Source organism: Megalops cyprinoides, chromosome 21 (genome assembly GCF_013368585.1).
Source record: "Megalops cyprinoides isolate fMegCyp1 chromosome 21, fMegCyp1.pri, whole genome shotgun sequence".
Lineage (NCBI taxonomy): Eukaryota > Metazoa > Chordata > Actinopteri > Elopiformes > Megalopidae > Megalops > Megalops cyprinoides.
The window spans coordinates 16,693,268-16,710,928 of record NC_050603.1 but is presented as its reverse complement, the minus strand read 5'-3'; the positions used below and the strand labels follow the sequence as shown (position 1 = coordinate 16,710,928).

The 17,661-nt window shown below is 46.4% G+C and overlaps 1 protein-coding gene across 3 annotated transcripts in view; it reads left to right on the top strand.

Annotated features, from left to right (window-relative positions):
* The first annotated feature begins 286 nt into the window (after nucleotides 1-286).
* Nucleotides 287-17,661, top strand: part of cspg5b (chondroitin sulfate proteoglycan 5b) — a 32,942-nt gene continuing 15,567 nt past the window's right edge. Inside the window, exons 1-2 of one of the 3 annotated variants that reach the window (XM_036515555.1) lie at nucleotides 287-1,200; nucleotides 11,254-12,178. In XM_036515555.1, coding sequence (XP_036371448.1) covers nucleotides 1,104-1,200; nucleotides 11,254-12,178 — 1,022 coding nt within the window. In that variant the 5' untranslated portion in view covers nucleotides 287-1,103. The remainder of the gene's footprint in view (nucleotides 1,201-11,253; nucleotides 12,179-17,661) is intronic. The other 2 variants (XM_036515556.1, XM_036515554.1) reach the window with 2 other exon arrangements.

Here is a 17,661-nt window from a genome sequence, read left to right as displayed (position 1 = left end):
ATTTTCTTCATTGACCAGATGTTTTGAAAATTGAGCTGATAGTGCGTACTTATTACATTAAACTAATTTTATTCGTTTGAAAGCAAATGTTTATATTCTATTAACGAGTTTAAAAGCCCAATCATGCAGCACACGCCACACGTGGGCGTAACACAGGGGATAGCTCCCCGCCAAACATTTTTTACGTTGCTGTAGAGATAGATTTACCCTTATCTGGTTTTCTGAGTCCACGCGTTCAAGTTCGGGATAGAATATATACCCATACCGCTGTTTAAAGGATATGCGGTTGACGGCTTTAATTGTCTCGCACTCTAACGAAAGGCATCACAAACCCCAATACAAGAGTGCATCGTTGCAAGTGTGCTGTAAAACCGCAAACTCAGTAAAATATTTACAGGCGTGCAGAATAAGACTGGTCTTTTCCTTCTTTCTTTTTCCTCCTCCAGTTTTATGAGTTCTTCACTCGGGTTCTCGCAGACCCTGCGGTCGACACACACACGCACGCTCGCCCGCACGCTCCGATTGAGAATCGAAGAGCTGAGAGGAGCTTTGAAACAGCGGTCGAGCGCAGGAACCGAGCTTGCGCACAAGAGAGATCCAATAGACTCAATAGCGATATATTGTAAGAAAAAAAAATAAGGAGGGTGGGGGAGAGAGACGGTGGTAGCAGAAATCGTTTCCCCCTCTCACACAAGCAGCGAGCATATCGCATCAAAGCCAGGGAGGCGATTTGCTGTTCCTGCTGTCGGGGCAATCGGGTTGATCTGACTACCAGCGCTTCTGGCTCTCCGAGCGCCTAGTACTGGACAGTGGAGCCGTCCGTCCGTGTTTGACTTTCTGCCGGCTGTAGGCACTCGGGTGGCAATGGGACCGTAGCGCACCGAGTTAATGTGAATTCAGAAAAGAAGTAACCAAGCACATAAAGACACAGAACATGGAATAGCCATGGGGAAGCGCAGTGGAGATTCTTAACTTGAACAAAAACGAGAGGAATTATCATTTGGATTATTCATACATCACTGTAACCTACTATTTAGAATATTCTATTTCCCACTTAAAAGGATTTTTTTTTCTGGATTTTGGTACAGCGCTAAAAAGCAAGTATGGACGGCAGGGAGATACGATTTTGCTCGGGATTGTGGAGACTGGTGATGCTGTCCAGCCTTTTCGTTCTGCACTTGATTCCTTTGTGCGCACATGGTAAGAAACACGCTTTATTTATCAACCCCAAGCACAGAACATGTACACACGTGTGCATATAAAATGGACATAACGACTGTCGAACTGGCGGTTTTCGACAACTGAGCAGTTTATGTCGTTGATTAAAAGCCGCCCTCTCGTGCGCTGGTTTAGTGACACAGCACCGAATTGACAAGAGTGGTGCGAGGACGCGAGGTGGATGTAGGTTAAAAAGGCGTGTGGGGTTTTTAATTTTATATTCGGGATGTAATCTTTGTATTGATGATTGTATATAGAATAGAGAACGAAAGCACGTTAAAGGAGCCTACTCTGTCACAAATCAAGTGATGTTAACATATCGCTCAGGAATTCAAGTGATGGTTAACAACTGCTCGTCTTAGACGCCACTATTGCTCAAATTCACATTTCCCCTTAGGTTGGCAGAGGAGCGTTTTAAGTCGTGGTTCCAGTCCAGACGCCCACAGCCTGGCGCTTTTCCTTGCGGACAGCAGTGGGGAAAGAGGTGATTGTGGCCAGTGGATGCACACTGATTGCTCCCCTGAAGCAGCTGCACTTTCTCTATAGCAATGCTGGGGCGAAACAATAGCGGGATTAGGGCCCGGCGCTGCGTTGAATTATTCATGTCTTTATTCACACTGACATTCCCACACACTTTCATGTCTACGAACGCAACGCTTTACTGGGAATAGCGGAACCACAAAAAGGTCGCTTTCTTTCCTAATAGTCTCACGGGTCGCCGGGCGGCTCTGAATTGCTGGCACAGTTATATACTGTTACAGCTTGCGCGTGTTGGTTGCAGTTCTTTACACCTATGGTCTGCGATATGTGTGACAGTGCAAATAAATTCGTTTCGATTGTTTGCTTTGAGCTTACTTTGCGTGTGCATGTCTTCTGCAGGTTCGGTGAAGGTCTGACCCACGTCGGCTGACGGGCGACGTTCTGTTTCGATAGGCTGGTCGTGTTTTTTTTTTTTTTTTTTTTTTCTTGTTAGCTGTCAATTTCGGTTCACGGATGCGTGCAGCCAGACAAAGGGGGCAACATCATCGTGTAATGTGGAGGAGTTGCAATAAAACTGAACACGGTATTTCAACATTTGAGCCTTGTTTAAATGTAAGGGTTTTAATAAGGGTTGGATACCAACGGTAAAGAATATAACGTATATACTCTTCACCGAGATCGTCTAATTGATATTCCTTTCGAACTGCCTGTTAGACTCCAGTAGTCTCAACCCAGGTTGGTCCGCCTAGATCTAACCGGTTCGAGACTCCGCTCCTGAACATCACCGGTTATCAAAAAAAGTGGCGGACTCGGCCAGTTAACGCATGTCACTCTATGTACATATTTAAAATTGCACCCGTGATCTCAACGCATAATGAAGGAGGACATTTTTTTGCTATAACAGTGATACGCCGGTGTGGGTAGACCGCACCCTCGCGGCTCCACAATTCCAGGTCCGATGGGGTAATGTGTAGCATGGAAACGCAGAGATTGGCAGTAAAACGGGATTTACCGGGGTCTTTGTTTGATCTCATGTAATTCGTAATATCTCATCCACAGCTGACCTAACCTGGCACCGTCATCCACACATCCCATTAATTTGCTTAATTGACGCCATTACCTTGTCAATTTACAGATTACCTATTCATACGCACATTTAATACAGCATTTGAAACAGATTATTTAGCTCAGCGTCTCTATGTGGGACTGAATGCTGCGATCTTCTCGTTACCCACCAGCTTCCCTACTCATCACTTAACATGCAGACTTGTTTACAGATTGCAGTTTTTTACTCAAAGTCTATTAAGAGGATTCCATGCCCTTGAATCCAAAGGATAGTCACGGCTGTTACTTGCAGAATTTGGAAGGTGTTACTAGAATAGTTTTGATCTGAACTGACCATTGGACTAATTAGGCTGTTAACTTCGGTGCCTGTTAAACACTTGTGTGTGCGTGTGCGCGCACAAAATGCACATTAGTATGTATGCGCGTATGAGTAGATAGATGGACGTATGCGTGCGTGGGCAAAGTATCTGTATGTCTCTATGTGTTTGTGTTTGTCTGTATGTGTAAATTAATGCATTGCAATGCATTATAATGATGGTAATGTGCTTTATATACTGTGACCGACTATGGGTAAAACAGGTCTTGCCAATATGTGTCCCAAGGTGGCAGCTCGGTGTCAGCCTATATGCTCGCATTGTATTGGTCACAGCAGGGGTTTGCGCGTTTGGCATACATGCCATTTGGAACACACAGTGGCACCCTGCTGAGCAGATTCCAATTCCCTCTACCCCTCTGTCCATACTACACAAGGCAAGAGAGCAGGACCACCCCCTCCCATACCATGCGACCGCTGAGCCGTAGGCACGGCAGGTCACGTGACACGACGATGACATCATCTGCGGTCAGCGGGGCTTGGGTCTCAGGTGTAATGCATCTCCTGTCTCTTCAAAAGAAGACAGCTGTGCGTGTGCACCTACTGTACTTCCAGGCCGCCATCTGCAGACTGGATCTGTGTCTTAATTGTGCTCGCACTGAACGCTCTCAGCATATTGTCATAGTGCTGCTCCGACGTTGCTGGAATGGGATTTTGACAAATTTTGCTACAACCTTACATCAGCATAGTAAGATTTTTAATGCATTGGGTTGCATATAAATAACTGTAAGATCCCTCCAGTAGTAGGTGTTGAATATAGAGACTATGAAGGCATGCCCGACAAGTATATATATCACAACAGTGCATGATGCAGTTGGAAAAACTATCAGCATGCTGGCAGGTAATCCACAGATATAAAGTTTAACATAAAATCCTTACAACCTTTCTCCGGGAGCGTATTTCAGCTCAGAAGTATATGTCACCATAAGCCATCTATGAGCGCTGACACCTTAGGAAGACCTTGCATTCACATGACTGATGACTGTGGTCAATAGCAATGTATAGCAAAACCCAAGATGATAATGAGATTACTCATGACTGAATTAATCTGGTCTGCAACATTCTTTTTCCCTAATGGGTATCTCTGGAATTGGAAAAAAAATGTAATTATAATAATCATTTAAGTAATCAGGACTATGCTGCAAGGCAAAGATGCTATGTAGCATCGCTTCATCCCAAGCAGTAGTTTTCACCTTGGGTCTCTTATTCATAAATGCTGGAGGCAAATGACTCGAGCCAAACACCAAGTTTAACTGTAACAATGGTCACATGGTTGCAGTCAATAGCCAGATGTGTTACAGAAGCAACTACAGGCTGACATTCCTCTGCACGTCTTCCAAACCATTCAACAACTGATGTCAGGCTAGTTTACTTAACATTTCTTTCCCCTATTTGTATCTCTCAAGTACCCCTTGAACTCATTCCCACATTACAGCATTGTCTCCTGCAAATCGATTGCACACACTTACACTGTCTGTTAATGCAGAGGGCTCCCTGTTCATTAACCACAGTGCTTGCTGTCACTTTGCATGGGCATTAAGAAGAGAATCGGGGAGATGAGAGTACCCTGCACCTTACCTCCACGTGTGGCACGAGAGAAGCCACTCTTGTCTCCCAGGATCTCTCCGTGAAGCCCTCTCCACTCCCTACAAATTGGTCTGTGATCCGAAGTAGATAGGAATGGTGAAACAGTTGCCGCGGTTGTTATGTCAACGTCTGTGCTACATTTGGTCCACGTATGGATACAGTTACGCAGCTTCTGGGCCACATATGATAGTTGGTTGCTGGGGGATGAGGTGGGCTTCAAATGAGTTCAATTAAAGAATCCCATGGTTATGTATGTAAAAGAATGGTTTTCATCTGCCTGGAGAAATGTCCTCATAGATTTTTACTTATTTTTAAGAAGACAATAAAATGACAGCTGTACTCCTGTTAAGAGGCAAACATGTCAGTGTTAACTGTGCCCATCAAGCCCTGACGTTAAACACAGCTGGACGGTATGGGATGTGGGTATGACTGGGGGCTGTAGTCACACCCCACTTTCTCCTCCTCAGTTCTTGAGTTCTGTCTGAAATGCCTACGAGAAGGAGGATGATCATCTGTCATACACTGTCACACACAGATATTTAGTAACCATTGACTACTGAATCACACCTCTGTCTTTACCTAATCCCTGAGTTCTGTCACAACTGCATGAGAGCAGGAGGATCTTCCTTCTTTTCTCACACACAGATGTTCAGTACCCCATTGACAGCTAACCCAGTAGATCGTCTGTGACCATTGTCTGGTCTACCCCCCCGTCCCTCCTCCCCTGCGCTCAGTGCTATGGTCCGGTCTACCCCTGCCGCTCACCCCAGCCCTGCGCAGGCCGTCACGATGTGGCTCTGTCAGAGCGGCACTGCCCCGGCGTCTCTACGGCAGCAGCCGACCCATTCCCATAGCAACGCCCCACTGGCCACCTGTTGAGCTCATAAATGAAAGATTTACACGGGCAAGGGTGGCCAGCGAAAGGACGTTCAGGGGGCCTTTAGGCAGACATTAAGAGTGAGTCAGTATTAAAGATCTGGATTGTACAATATCAAAATAAGATGGTGAAATTGCTTGTAAACGCCAAGTATGTGCGAAGGTGAGGCATTTTCAGCTATAAGGTTATTTGGGCGCAAAATTACTGAATGATAGATGAGGCCCACGTCTATTGTGAGGTCTTTCTCTTTCTCTTTCTCTCTGTCTCAATCTCTCTATTTATTCCACCGTCTCCCTCTCTCTCTCTCTCTCTCTTTTGCTCATTGTATGTGTAAGTCAGGGCACCACGACCCATCTCAGTATAAATGGAAGTGAAGACACTGTGTCCCGCTCAGACGGTCCACAGCAATCTCCTGGCGGAGTAAACAACGAAATGTTACATTTTAATCTCAGTCCGAGGCCTCCACGTCTTTGGAAAATGTTCTCTGCCCAGTTTTTTGTGACAGTGGGATTGTGAAAATGTGCTATGCACATGTTGTACGCACATGCGCGCGTACACACACACACACACACACACACACACACACACACACTCACTCACACACACACACACACACACACACACTCACTCACACACACACGCAGATGCCTGGGCCCATGGGCTCAGCCTCTTATCGCAGTTCCCAAAGCCGGCGGGTTCCGGCAGGCCTCGCCTTCGCACCGGGACCCGCAGAGCGCCCCGGCCCTGCCAGGGCTATCTGCCATGCAACCCTGCAGAAAGCAGCCTGTCAGAGCGCATTAGCGTCCGCTGCCCGTCTGGAGCTCCCAGCGCGCATCAGACTCACAACAAAGGCGCCCGGCGCAAGGGGGACAAAGACCTGGCATCCTCTGACAATAACAGACACGGCAGCATCCTCCCTCCAGCCATCCTCATTACCTGTGCCAAGACCGGGCGGTGCCAGCTTCCCCCTCCACCTTCCCCTGTAGTTGGTGCCCATTAGGGGGACAGAGCTTTGCCTGCAGCCCTGTCCACCGGGCGCAGCAAGGCCTCATGAGAGAGAGAGGGAGGATTCTGCTGTTTACTGGGCACCGGATTACATAACCATGTCTTATTATCTGACAGGAGCATAAGGCCGCTTTCATCCTGTCGTGCTCTTGAGTGTGGTTGGCCGTAGGGTGGCGGGTGGGGGGGGGGCTTTGTTTGGGCTTCACCATACTTCTAAACAAGCAAAGGTTCAGGAAACAGACAGTACAGAGGCATGGTGGGAAATGATGACCTTGAGAAGACGTGTACATTCACAAGTGTGAACAGACCCATTCTAATGATAGCGTCATAGCCCACTTGATAAAATATCTTAGGAAAGATCTCACAGGAGGCACACACAGCACCATAGACACACAGGCATAATTGAGTTTAGCCCTCATATATAACATTAATTTGGCAATGAAAAGTCACTGCAAGTGCTCTGTTATAGAGCTAAAGCTTTCCCTATGGAGCGATGATCACTGCTGATGATCACTATGATCACTGCGTGGAACAATGGAATTTCATTCATGACCACAAGGTTATCAAATTGGGCAAGGTACTTACCGTTACTTACTACAGAAACGGTTTTCTTTTGAAATGAGGAAAAAGCACATGTTTAAAATTGCTTTGCATGCTCAGTAACTTTTATAGTTACTGAAACAGGCTGTTAGACAGCATTTCATATAACTTGGAAACCTCTTGGAAAAATTTTATTTAGAGTGATCTTGGTGTTCAGACCCGCAGAGTTTGAAAGCAATGGAATTATCCATCCACCTTCATTTTTCTTAGATCAAGGATATTTCTTCTCTCTTTCGATAACACAACTCTCCTCTCCTACAGCTTCCACGGTTTTGACATTAATAAAGCAGAATGTGGCTGGAAGCACGAGAACGAAGTGAGTGATGAAGAGACTGCGAGAACAGGAAAGGCAAATACGTTGAGGGCATTTTATTTGTTTCCTCCATAAAGAGATGACTTCAGCTGCAGTCAGGTGATATGAGGCATTGAAGCAGTTAGAGCGGTGAATCATTCATCCCCCCCCAGCTTTTTTCTTTTGGTGAGCCATTCAACAGGGCTAGCGAGAGAGTCTCATTCGCCTGTTCCCGCTAATCTAATTAGCTTAACGAGGAACGTTTCGGAAAGGAAGGCTTTTTTTTAACACCGAAATAAACACCGCAAAGGCTGCGAGCCGTTTTGGACAAACTGGCTTTCCCCTGACCGGCTCTCCGGCAGCCTGACTGGTGAGATCATGAGAGCTGCCTGTGGTGGTGGACCTGTGGTGCAGCTTCGAACAGGCGGCCCATGTTAGGGCCAACAGAAACCCACTCACACCACCAGGTTTTCCTGACTCCTTGAGTGACATCGTGGAAGATTCGGTCTGAGTATTCATAATGATGCAGGGGTGATGGCATTTTCTTTTTGGCTGACAGTAATTCCCTGTGTTTGTTAAGAAACCTGGCCCTAAGAGTCCTACATGGGAAAGTGTGTTGCTTAAGACTTGCTAAAACTCATATTTTTGACTCTCAGGATAGCAATGCTCTGTTAAGACCAGATGTGAATGATCAACCTTGTTTACCTTATCCTTTGCCCAGAATAGATCTGAGCAGAAGATCAAATCAAAATGAGTTTTGGATTAAGGTGTTTACACAGGGCTATCTTAATTGCTTTAGAACAATGTGGAGCGGAGAATTCTCTGTGGAGAATTCCCCGAGACCTGATGTTTTGAGGGTTTTGTTAATTGCTGGACGGAAATATATTCCAGTTCTCAGGTGGATGAATGTTTATTTGCACTTAGTATCTCACAAACCTCACCTGAGGTGTTTATCTTTTATTTAAACCAATCAAAGCCTGTAACCCAACACCAAGCCCTCCTCCTTATTTAATTAGCCCAATGAAAAACTTGTAACCCAACACCGAACCCTCCTCAATACTTATTTATGCAAATCAAGGCCTGTTACCCTATACCTAATCATCTACCTTGTGAATTTCTGGATGTTGTTTGAAACTGTGGTCGTCGCTGGGAATGAAACATGTGGGCTGAAAATTGACAATAACTGATAACATGAGAGGAGGTGGACAGGGGTCTCTTCAAATGTGTCCATTTTTGACAACAGGTTTCTTGGTGATATTGTTAACACCTCCTCCATAAGGTTTTACATTACATCTCGTCATAGCAACAGTGGCCGGCTGCCTCGTGATGGTGGTTAGCTGATCACACAGAGTGAGAGAGCGGATGTGAACCAAAAAATTGTGTTCAGTGTAGAATGATGATCTAATGTGCAGATTTACTGATTTGTCCAGTTGCTCCAGTATGTTCAGTCCCTTTACTTCTTACGGTATGAAACCACATATATCCAGTTCATCTGGTCATCACGTGGTGACTGGATGGTGTTGTGCCATTCGACAGACATGCATGTAAAACTCAGCTGTCGATAAAAAATGGAACTAAATTTATTTAATTTTAGTACAGCCATCATTATTAAACTTTTTATATGTAGACATTTCAGTTATTTATTGATATCATATTATTATAAATTGTAACAATTAAAAATGAGATCGCATGACATTACATTGCGGTAATGTAGTTAGATTTTTTGAGGGCATTGAAAGGAAGCGTGTTCACACCGATTTGAGTCTGTAGTCTTGCTCACTATTGTGACTCAGGTTACTGTAATTGTTCAGTGCTTGAGGGCTTTTACTTTCAGTGACTCTGTAACTATATGTCAGAGACCAGGGAGGACAGCTTTCTCCACTGCATATGCTAATCATTTTTGTTTTTTTCTTTTTACTCCTATAGCATGGCAAAAAGCATTCTGGGCTTGACTTTAGACTGAAAGGTATACTGAAAAGATGTGTTCAAAAAGAGTAGTGGGTCACCAACAGCTGATGAGGTTCCTATCTTTGGAGCTCAGGGCTTGTTTACCTCCCATCAACTTTCAAAATGAAAGTGAGTGAATGAAGTTGTGTTGAACTGACGTTACATCCAATGTCTTATGCAGCAGTAAAGTAAATACTGCCGGCAAATGGATTGAGTCAGATGTGACCTGCCTTTTCAGAAAGGTTGCTCTTCCCTGGTTTGTCAGAGGAAGATGAGGCTCTACCTGGCTTTAACCTTTCTGAAGCGAGGATCACGTGTCCATGGGGCCCTGATTGCACTGGCCCGGCCTTTTCTGAGTGCTGCAGGAGCACAGAGATCTCTGTGCACTCCAGCCAAAGATTGCTGCAGATTGTTTCTGTAAACGCGTTAATATGTATGCCACGCGATGCGCCAATCCCCCCACTTACAGTAATTATTTCCTGCTCCACCTGTCTGTCTGCTCTGGTTTATCATGGATTCCAGTTGATTTTGCCTCTACCCTTTCATAACATGCATAATTACTTGTTCTGTGTATCGAGTGTGATGTCTCATTAGATCACATTAGACATTGGATCCCTTCAGTAATGATCATTCAGACATGGGGCAGCCTTCACGCACTGTGCTCTCTGGTACCTACCTTGGTCCATGTCTTAAAACCTTCCCACCCTTATTTGCTTTAATTTCTCAACTGTTCATAGGTGCATTAATCCACCTGACCAATTTATTCTCTTCAGTGGAGCATCACTCCATTATTATATTGAATCATTACCGTTCTTTTATGCTGGAAGTCGCTCTGGATAAAAGCGTCTGCTAAACGAATGCAATGCAATGTAATGTAACATAAAGCAGAACCCGATAAGCTCTGTGACTGTAGGTTTTACCTTTGAGCGGAAGTCTGCCCAGAGGCAGAAGCCAACACAAGAGCGTCTGTCTGTCCATCTGTCCCAAGATCCAGAGGTTAGCTTCCACATGCGGTGGTTGTGGATACTAAGAGATGGGTCTGTTTCTCACCCATGGTTGTAGTCACTCCAGAGCAAATCTCCACCCATAGCTCCAAATCCTTATCTCAGTCATAGCTCTCTGCCGGGGGACTAGATTAGGAAATCAGTACACTTAATCCCCCCTGCCTGCAAGCAGCTTTGAAGAGGAACTGGGAGCCCTACACATTAGCATGCATAATTTACTGGGGACCAAGGAGATTGGGAGTCCTTTTGTTTCTGCTTTTGCTTTGTCTCATTTCCATTAAAAGCGATGATGTGACGATGTGACTGAAATCAGTGAACTTTTGTGACTTTAAAGGCTGAATCATGACAGATGATTGCGTGGCGTGGTTTTGTGTTTGGAGAAACTTTTAAATTAATACACTTTAATTCTAACCGAACACATATTGTGACATTCAAATCAATTTTTATTTGTAGTCTGAAGCTGTTGATGATGTGAAAAACCCCAGTTCAACTGTGGAGCTAGCTAAGGCCCTCAATGGCAAGATAAGATTCAGTCACCTTTGTGAATCCTATAGGGAATTTAGCTAATTTGTTCAAGGGCAGGGCTTTTAATATAAATGGCTCTCCTTAAAATCTAGCTCTGTTTTGGGTTATAGGAGCAATGCATTTTATTATGTGAAAAGACATGATGAGAGGTTATTGCAACTTCTACAGCTTTTACCTGTTTTCCCTATGTGTAGCAGAGCAAAATCCTCCTCTCTCTTTGCGTGATGTATGATGGGGTGTCGCATGGCCGTGCTGACCGGAATATTCTCGTGGTTTTCAGGAGACCCCTTGGGGCTGAACGTCACGGTGGCTGACAGCAAGGTGAACTCCTCCTCGCTGGCTGGCGGGGAGGACCAGCAGGAAGCAGCGGTCACGGGCTCCGCCACCCCTCTCGCCCTGACCCTCAGGGCGGGCCGCATGCCCAGGGGCGGGGAGGAGCCGGGCAGCGGCATGCTGGGAGAAGCGGAGATCAGCCCGGACTCGGCGGAGAAGGACCACCTGCTGGAGGTGCCGCCAGAGGGCATGGGCGCCAGCCTGCCCACCCTGCCCACGCCCCAGGGCCCGGCCGACGTCCAGCTGGACTTCAAGGAAGAGGAGCACACTGACCCCCCCTGGCAGAGCACCAAGGGAGGCCTGGATGGCGCTGTGCTCGACCTGGACCGCCGGCAGCCTTCCCAGCCCCCCAGCCCCTCCACCGCGCTGCCCCCCTCCCGCTCCACCGTCCTGTCTGTGGATTACTTCGACCCCGACTCACGCCGCCGGAATCCGCGCCCCCCGTCCCCCGAGCCGTCCGCCCACGAGCTGCAGGGGGGCGATCCCACGTCCTTCACGCTGTCCGACTTCTACTACTTCGACACCAAGGACGACAGCTACTCCACCTCCGAGATCTACCCGGACGGGGACCTGTACACCACCACCGACATGCAAGACGAGAACATCATGCTGCTCGCCACCACCCCGCAGTCCGTGCCCTTTGACCCCCGGGCCCCGGACTCCTTCACCCCCGACGACGTGCTGCCCAGCGGGGCAGAGGACGAGGAACCGCCGCCTCCCCCGGGTGTCGTGGACGCCACCAACGGGTCAGACTGCCTCCCGGGCTACGTACGGAGCAACAACACGTGCCGCTCGCCCTGCGACCTGTTTCCTAGCTACTGCCTCAACGGGGGCCAGTGCTACCTGGCAGAGGGGATTGGCGTCTTCTGCAGGTAAGTGAATCATCAGGTTTTTGGGGATGAACAGCAAATATAAAACCCCCCTCCCAAACTACACCATGGTTCTAATTTGCCGGTTTATTTGCAGCATGAAGAAATTTTCATTAGGCTAGTTCAGTAGGCTGTTTTCTGATACAAATATGTCATCGCTCCTCCAAAATGACAGGTGGCTTGTATGACCTTTTATACATAGCAGTAGAAAGGCAGGATTTGATTCCTATTTCAGTCTTTTCAGCACACCACTGTTTTTGAAAATTAATTTTGTTTTTCATGTCTTCGTCTCTGAATGAGCTCACTGCATACTTTGTAACTTTCCAGAATAAACATCGGAGGATTGAGGGCAGGATTGTTTCCTAAATGAAACCTTCCCTCAGCATACCTTAGCCAAAATGGAGAAACTAAACCAATGTGGGGTAACAGTAACTGGCAAAGGTCATCAGAATCTGTCACACCACAGTGACCAGATGATAGACTGTAACAGCATATTCAGATGAGTTTAATATGAGGATAGTTATTGTCCAGATATTATATACCTTAAATGTGTGGTGCGGAAATGGCTTGTTTTCCCCATAACTTCATATCCTGCATCCTCGTTTATGTAACTAAATGTTTATTCAAGAATTTATGGCAGTGCGCGTTCGCTTGGGTGTGTGTAGAAAGGGTTCCAGTCGCAGAGTGGTGAGGCATAATCGCTCACTCCACACCTTGCTGCCCCTCCATCTTTCCCCATCTCTGTGTAATGCTGCAATCATGATGTAACACAGACACTGAACTCTGGCCTGAGGGCATTTGGTTCAGAGGCCAGACCAACACAGCCTAATATGAATAATGTTTCTGCAAAAGCCATTGAAAGAAATTATACCTTGCCACAGAGGAGCTGACACTGGTTGTCTGGCTATATCGGTCAGCAGCTGTCATTATTAAAAGACTGTGAAGGTCCAGCAATCACAGGTACAACACATAAAAATCCAAGAGGGGTAAAGGGAGAACATTTGCATCAAAAGGGTAAGAATGCCTTGTCAGTGCTAATTGCGTGTAACTGGCGACTCAAAAGCTCTCCGATACCGAAACATCATGATGGGCTATGTTATATGGATTTAGTGGAATTGGACTCTGCTATTTCACATTAATCCTATGGGAAATAATTCCATCACAATGAATTCTTTGCTGAAAACAACGTCTGTCATCAGATGTTAAAATACCCTATGGTAACTCACCGGTATTCAGTGGGTATGTATCAGCAATCACTACATGTGTAGATCTCTGGTCTTACAGGTCCATCCTCTAATTCCTCTCTTAGAGTGGGGCTGTTTTTCAGGTGTTTTCAATTCTTTCACCCATTTATGCATTTCACTTCAAGCCTTCTCCCTTGGAAAGAAGGCGTATGCATGCCACGTTGAAGCCAGGGTCATAATAATCAATAATGGATTCAACTTATCGCCATTCATGGACATGAAATTGATTAGAGCTGAGTGTGTAGCCCCCACCTGGGGCTACCTGACACTGAACGATAATATCTCGCACGCACTCTGACTCACCAGCCAGCAGCGGCATACAAATCTATTTTGCCATGGCAAGTTTCCATTGGATATACTGTAAATATCAGAGGCCTCGGGCGAACTGAAGTGTCCTTTTTCATTAGGCAAATGGGTCAACGGCCTTTACAAAGTGCATCTGAGGGTTTTGGTGGGAAGTGGCCTGTGTCGGCACATGGCGGGAGTGCGGCACACTGCATGTGAGGTGCTCTGTAGAGTGGGCTGTTTGTGTGGGTCTGTAGATATCAGGCAGAATGCAGGGGCATGGGTTTGTTTGTTTGTGACATGCTTTCTACCTTTCTCAGTCGTACCCAGATGTATGTGTGAATGACAGAAGAATAGTCAGTCTGTTGCCTCATGTGAATTATAAGCATGGAATGTAGAATGCTCAAAGAGAAAATGCATCCAACCCTTTCCAGACAGAGGTGTTGTGACACGTGAGGCTGGTGGAGCAGACTAGTATATCACAGGAAGGATAAAACTTGTCTTGGCAAATGTCACATCCAGAGAGATAACCCACTGTTGCATTAAATCAGACACTGGCTTCAGCCATAAGCAGCCAGAGAAAAATGGAACACTCTTCTTTGACACTTCCTTATTGGACTTGTTAACCAGTTTAGCAGAGGCAGTGCTGTTAGTCGGTATATTCTGTAGTTCCGTAGTATATGCTGTCATTCTCCCACATTTCTGTTGAGCAGGGCTTCATATGACAACAATCCTCTGGATTTGACAGATGTTCTCCCCACATTTTTGTCCCGTAATCCTCTTCCCTATAAAGTGATTTAACTCAGAGATTGTACAACAGTTTTTCCCTCTGCTTTCAAACTGCTTTCAAATTCCTATCAATTTTTCTAAAACCCTTTTGTTTTAAGTGACATCCTGCTGCTCCTCTATGCTCCAGTTGCAAAGAGCTTGCTCTTTATGCTGGGAAAGAGACTTGTCCGCATTCCAGCACCACAGAAATGAAGCCTGCACTTTCTGGGGAGAGTATGCAACTGTTTCTTATTCAATATCAATTTCAGCCTTCCACTCGAACTCATCCAAATTTATCTGATCACAGAGTCTTGTGGCTCCTGTCTCAACAAACTGTAAAAGTTAAGTGAACACTACAGAGGTGATTAAAAGGACTGAGGAAGGATGTCAGTTGGAGCAGCACGCATTATTCTGTACCAGTGATTCCTGGTAGGAGTCAAAGGACCAGACCTCAGACTAACAAACCCAAGATCCTTGTCCTGGATTTTCAATGTCCTGATCATTTAATATTAGAAGTGGATTAAAAACAAATGGAGAGTATGTCCACTTTAGAGTAAGGAGTTTGCACCACTTTTTGGAAATGAAAGACATGTGGCTGTAAAAAGAAAAAAATAATTTAAACGAAGCACTGAAAATGAAGATAGCAGATTGGAAAACACAGTTTAAAAACAATAAAGAAGATCATGTAATATCAGTAAAACAGATTGGGGAAAAAGGGCATAATTGGGAAAATACATGGCAAAATCTCTCGTTTTCTGTTTTCCATGAAGTTACGGTGTCCGTTTTTTTTCCATCACACAGGGAGTGTGTTTCAGTTTCCAAGGAGACAGGGGGATTTGAAGACTTTCGCCCGTGGGATGGTGGAAAGAATTGCAATAAATGCCGTGATAAGAAAAATTTCACCTCACGCAGGCATGGTCCCACAAGCATTTGCTTTTCACTGAAACCCTCTCATGGAATCCCTTTAATTGCTCCTCCATCAGGATAGACAAACGTGTGTTGATATTAGCACTGCCTGTGAAGGGGCTGAACAGTGCACAACAGTGATGTCACAATCCCTGGAAGTGCCATTAGATCTCTTGAAAGCCTGGCGCAGCGGCCGGTATCAGACCTTCTTAAGCTGCTGGCGCCTGGATTGTCGTGTTGTGACACAGCGGGTGTGCCGACGTCCGGGGCGGGGTGTCTGAGGCCGGAGGTGGGGCTACTGAGGCCTTGGGGTGGGGCAAAGAGGTCTATTCTAGTAGTGATTGGCCGGGGCTGTAGATGGGGTCTGCCAATACCGGGATTATCTCCACTGCGTCGTGACAGGCTGGGTATACAGGCGGGAGCCGCCGATACATGGAATGTTGTGACAGAGCAGGAGGGCACTTGATGAATTTAACTCTTAATCCGGCCTGAATCTAACCCCCAACCCAGGTCCCAGTGGGGCGCAGCCCAGCAAGGGGCAACCTGTCTGGGGATCTCTGTGTGCCAATCTGGGCTATAAGGCTCTGTGGGATTTGCCAATCTTAACGCCCTCCTTAAATTAATGGAGTAAATGTTTTCTGGATTTGGAAGCTCTATATAATGTGCCTTTAACCTGATAATTAACCTAAACCAAGATTAACTGGCTTAATTATCTTTAATTTACATTTACTGGGCTGATCGTTGAGGGCATGGGTCCAAAACACACTAGCACCTTTAAAGCATGCATATTGTGCATTTTTGGTAACTGTGTATGGAGTTATCCTTGTGTTATGGATAGCTTTAGCGTTGGCAGTTTGGGTGGTTTCAATAAAGCAAAGAAATAGAATTTAGAATTAGGTGTCCCTCGGGCAGCACCCCTATACATCGTACAGCCAGTGCCCCATTTTCATTCCCGAAGCGTTGCATGCAGAGCGGAGAGGCCAGCATTTGGGGATGGGGAGACGCTGCTTTGTGGTGCAGAGAGAGGAGGAGAGAATAGAGGAGGCTGGGGATGAAGGGGGGGGGGTGCTCCAGGGGTGCTGTGTGATGGAATGACATGACAGATTTGCTGCTGCTCGGAGCTGGCTCAGCCGGCCAGACTTACGCACGAGTGCACACACGCGCACACACACACACACACGCACGCGCAGCTCTTGACAGGACCATCTGTCCAGGCCGCCGGTCCAGACGCGTCCCATAATCTCTCAGAGAGGTTAACTGCGCCGGCTTGCCCCTCCATTGACAAACGGCTTCCTCGGCCCAGAGCTGTCCTGCGCTGGACCCTCCCCCCATCCGCTGGCCATCCAATCGCACTGCAGGGGTGATAGCACAGCGCTCAGGATGAATTTGTCAGACCTGCCTGGACATGGAGGAGGAGACAGCCATGAGCACAACATGAGGAGAACAACATATTTCTGAGAATGAGCAGTAATATTGACCTTTTGGGATATTAACATTTTTCCAAACTAAAGAGCTGTCCTGGGCAAAGGTCTAACAGTGGTTTTGTGAATACCTGAGTCCTCTGCATTGTGACACCTTAAAGCCCTCTGGCCAAGCAGGCTGTTTCGCCTACAGTCTGAAACCTCTGCTCTTCTTTAATTAGAAACCCCCTCCACCTTTACCTGTGAACTACCTTAGTCTGGCTAGTGACTGCCATACACTGGGGCCTGCTGCCATCATCTTGTTCTCTCTCTGCTGTGTCTCAGAGCCCCTACCTCATGGCGACAGGTAATAGGCATAACTGTGCTTGCTGTGTGGCGTGAGTGACACGAGAACACGAGCCCCCTTTTAAATCCAAACCATACGAATCTGTTCTAAATCTTGACTGTTTGTGATGCCAGCCATAAAATTTATGGCAGAACAGAACAGTACATTGGAAAAAAGGACCATTCTGTGGGAAGTTCTGTGGCCCGCTTTTTCGGCCAGAGCTGACGAGCGGCCAGGAAATTTTCAATCCCTCAAATCCTTCAATTTAAAAATGGCTTACGGCTGATTCCCGAAGCACTCACACTGTTACAGTAACAATACTACGTTGCTGCAACATCACGGCCAATGCCGTAATGGTTTTTGGCTTTGTTATGCTCCACCCTGACAGTTCTTCCCTTCTTTCGGACAATGCTACAGAGGGTTGCTTTGGAATCGGCGGGACAGAACGGCACGCTAAAACATGCTTGTTTTCAGAAAAATAGAGATGAGACGAGTTGCCTGTCAAAACTTCTCAAGCGTGGCCTTCGGTTTGCCCAT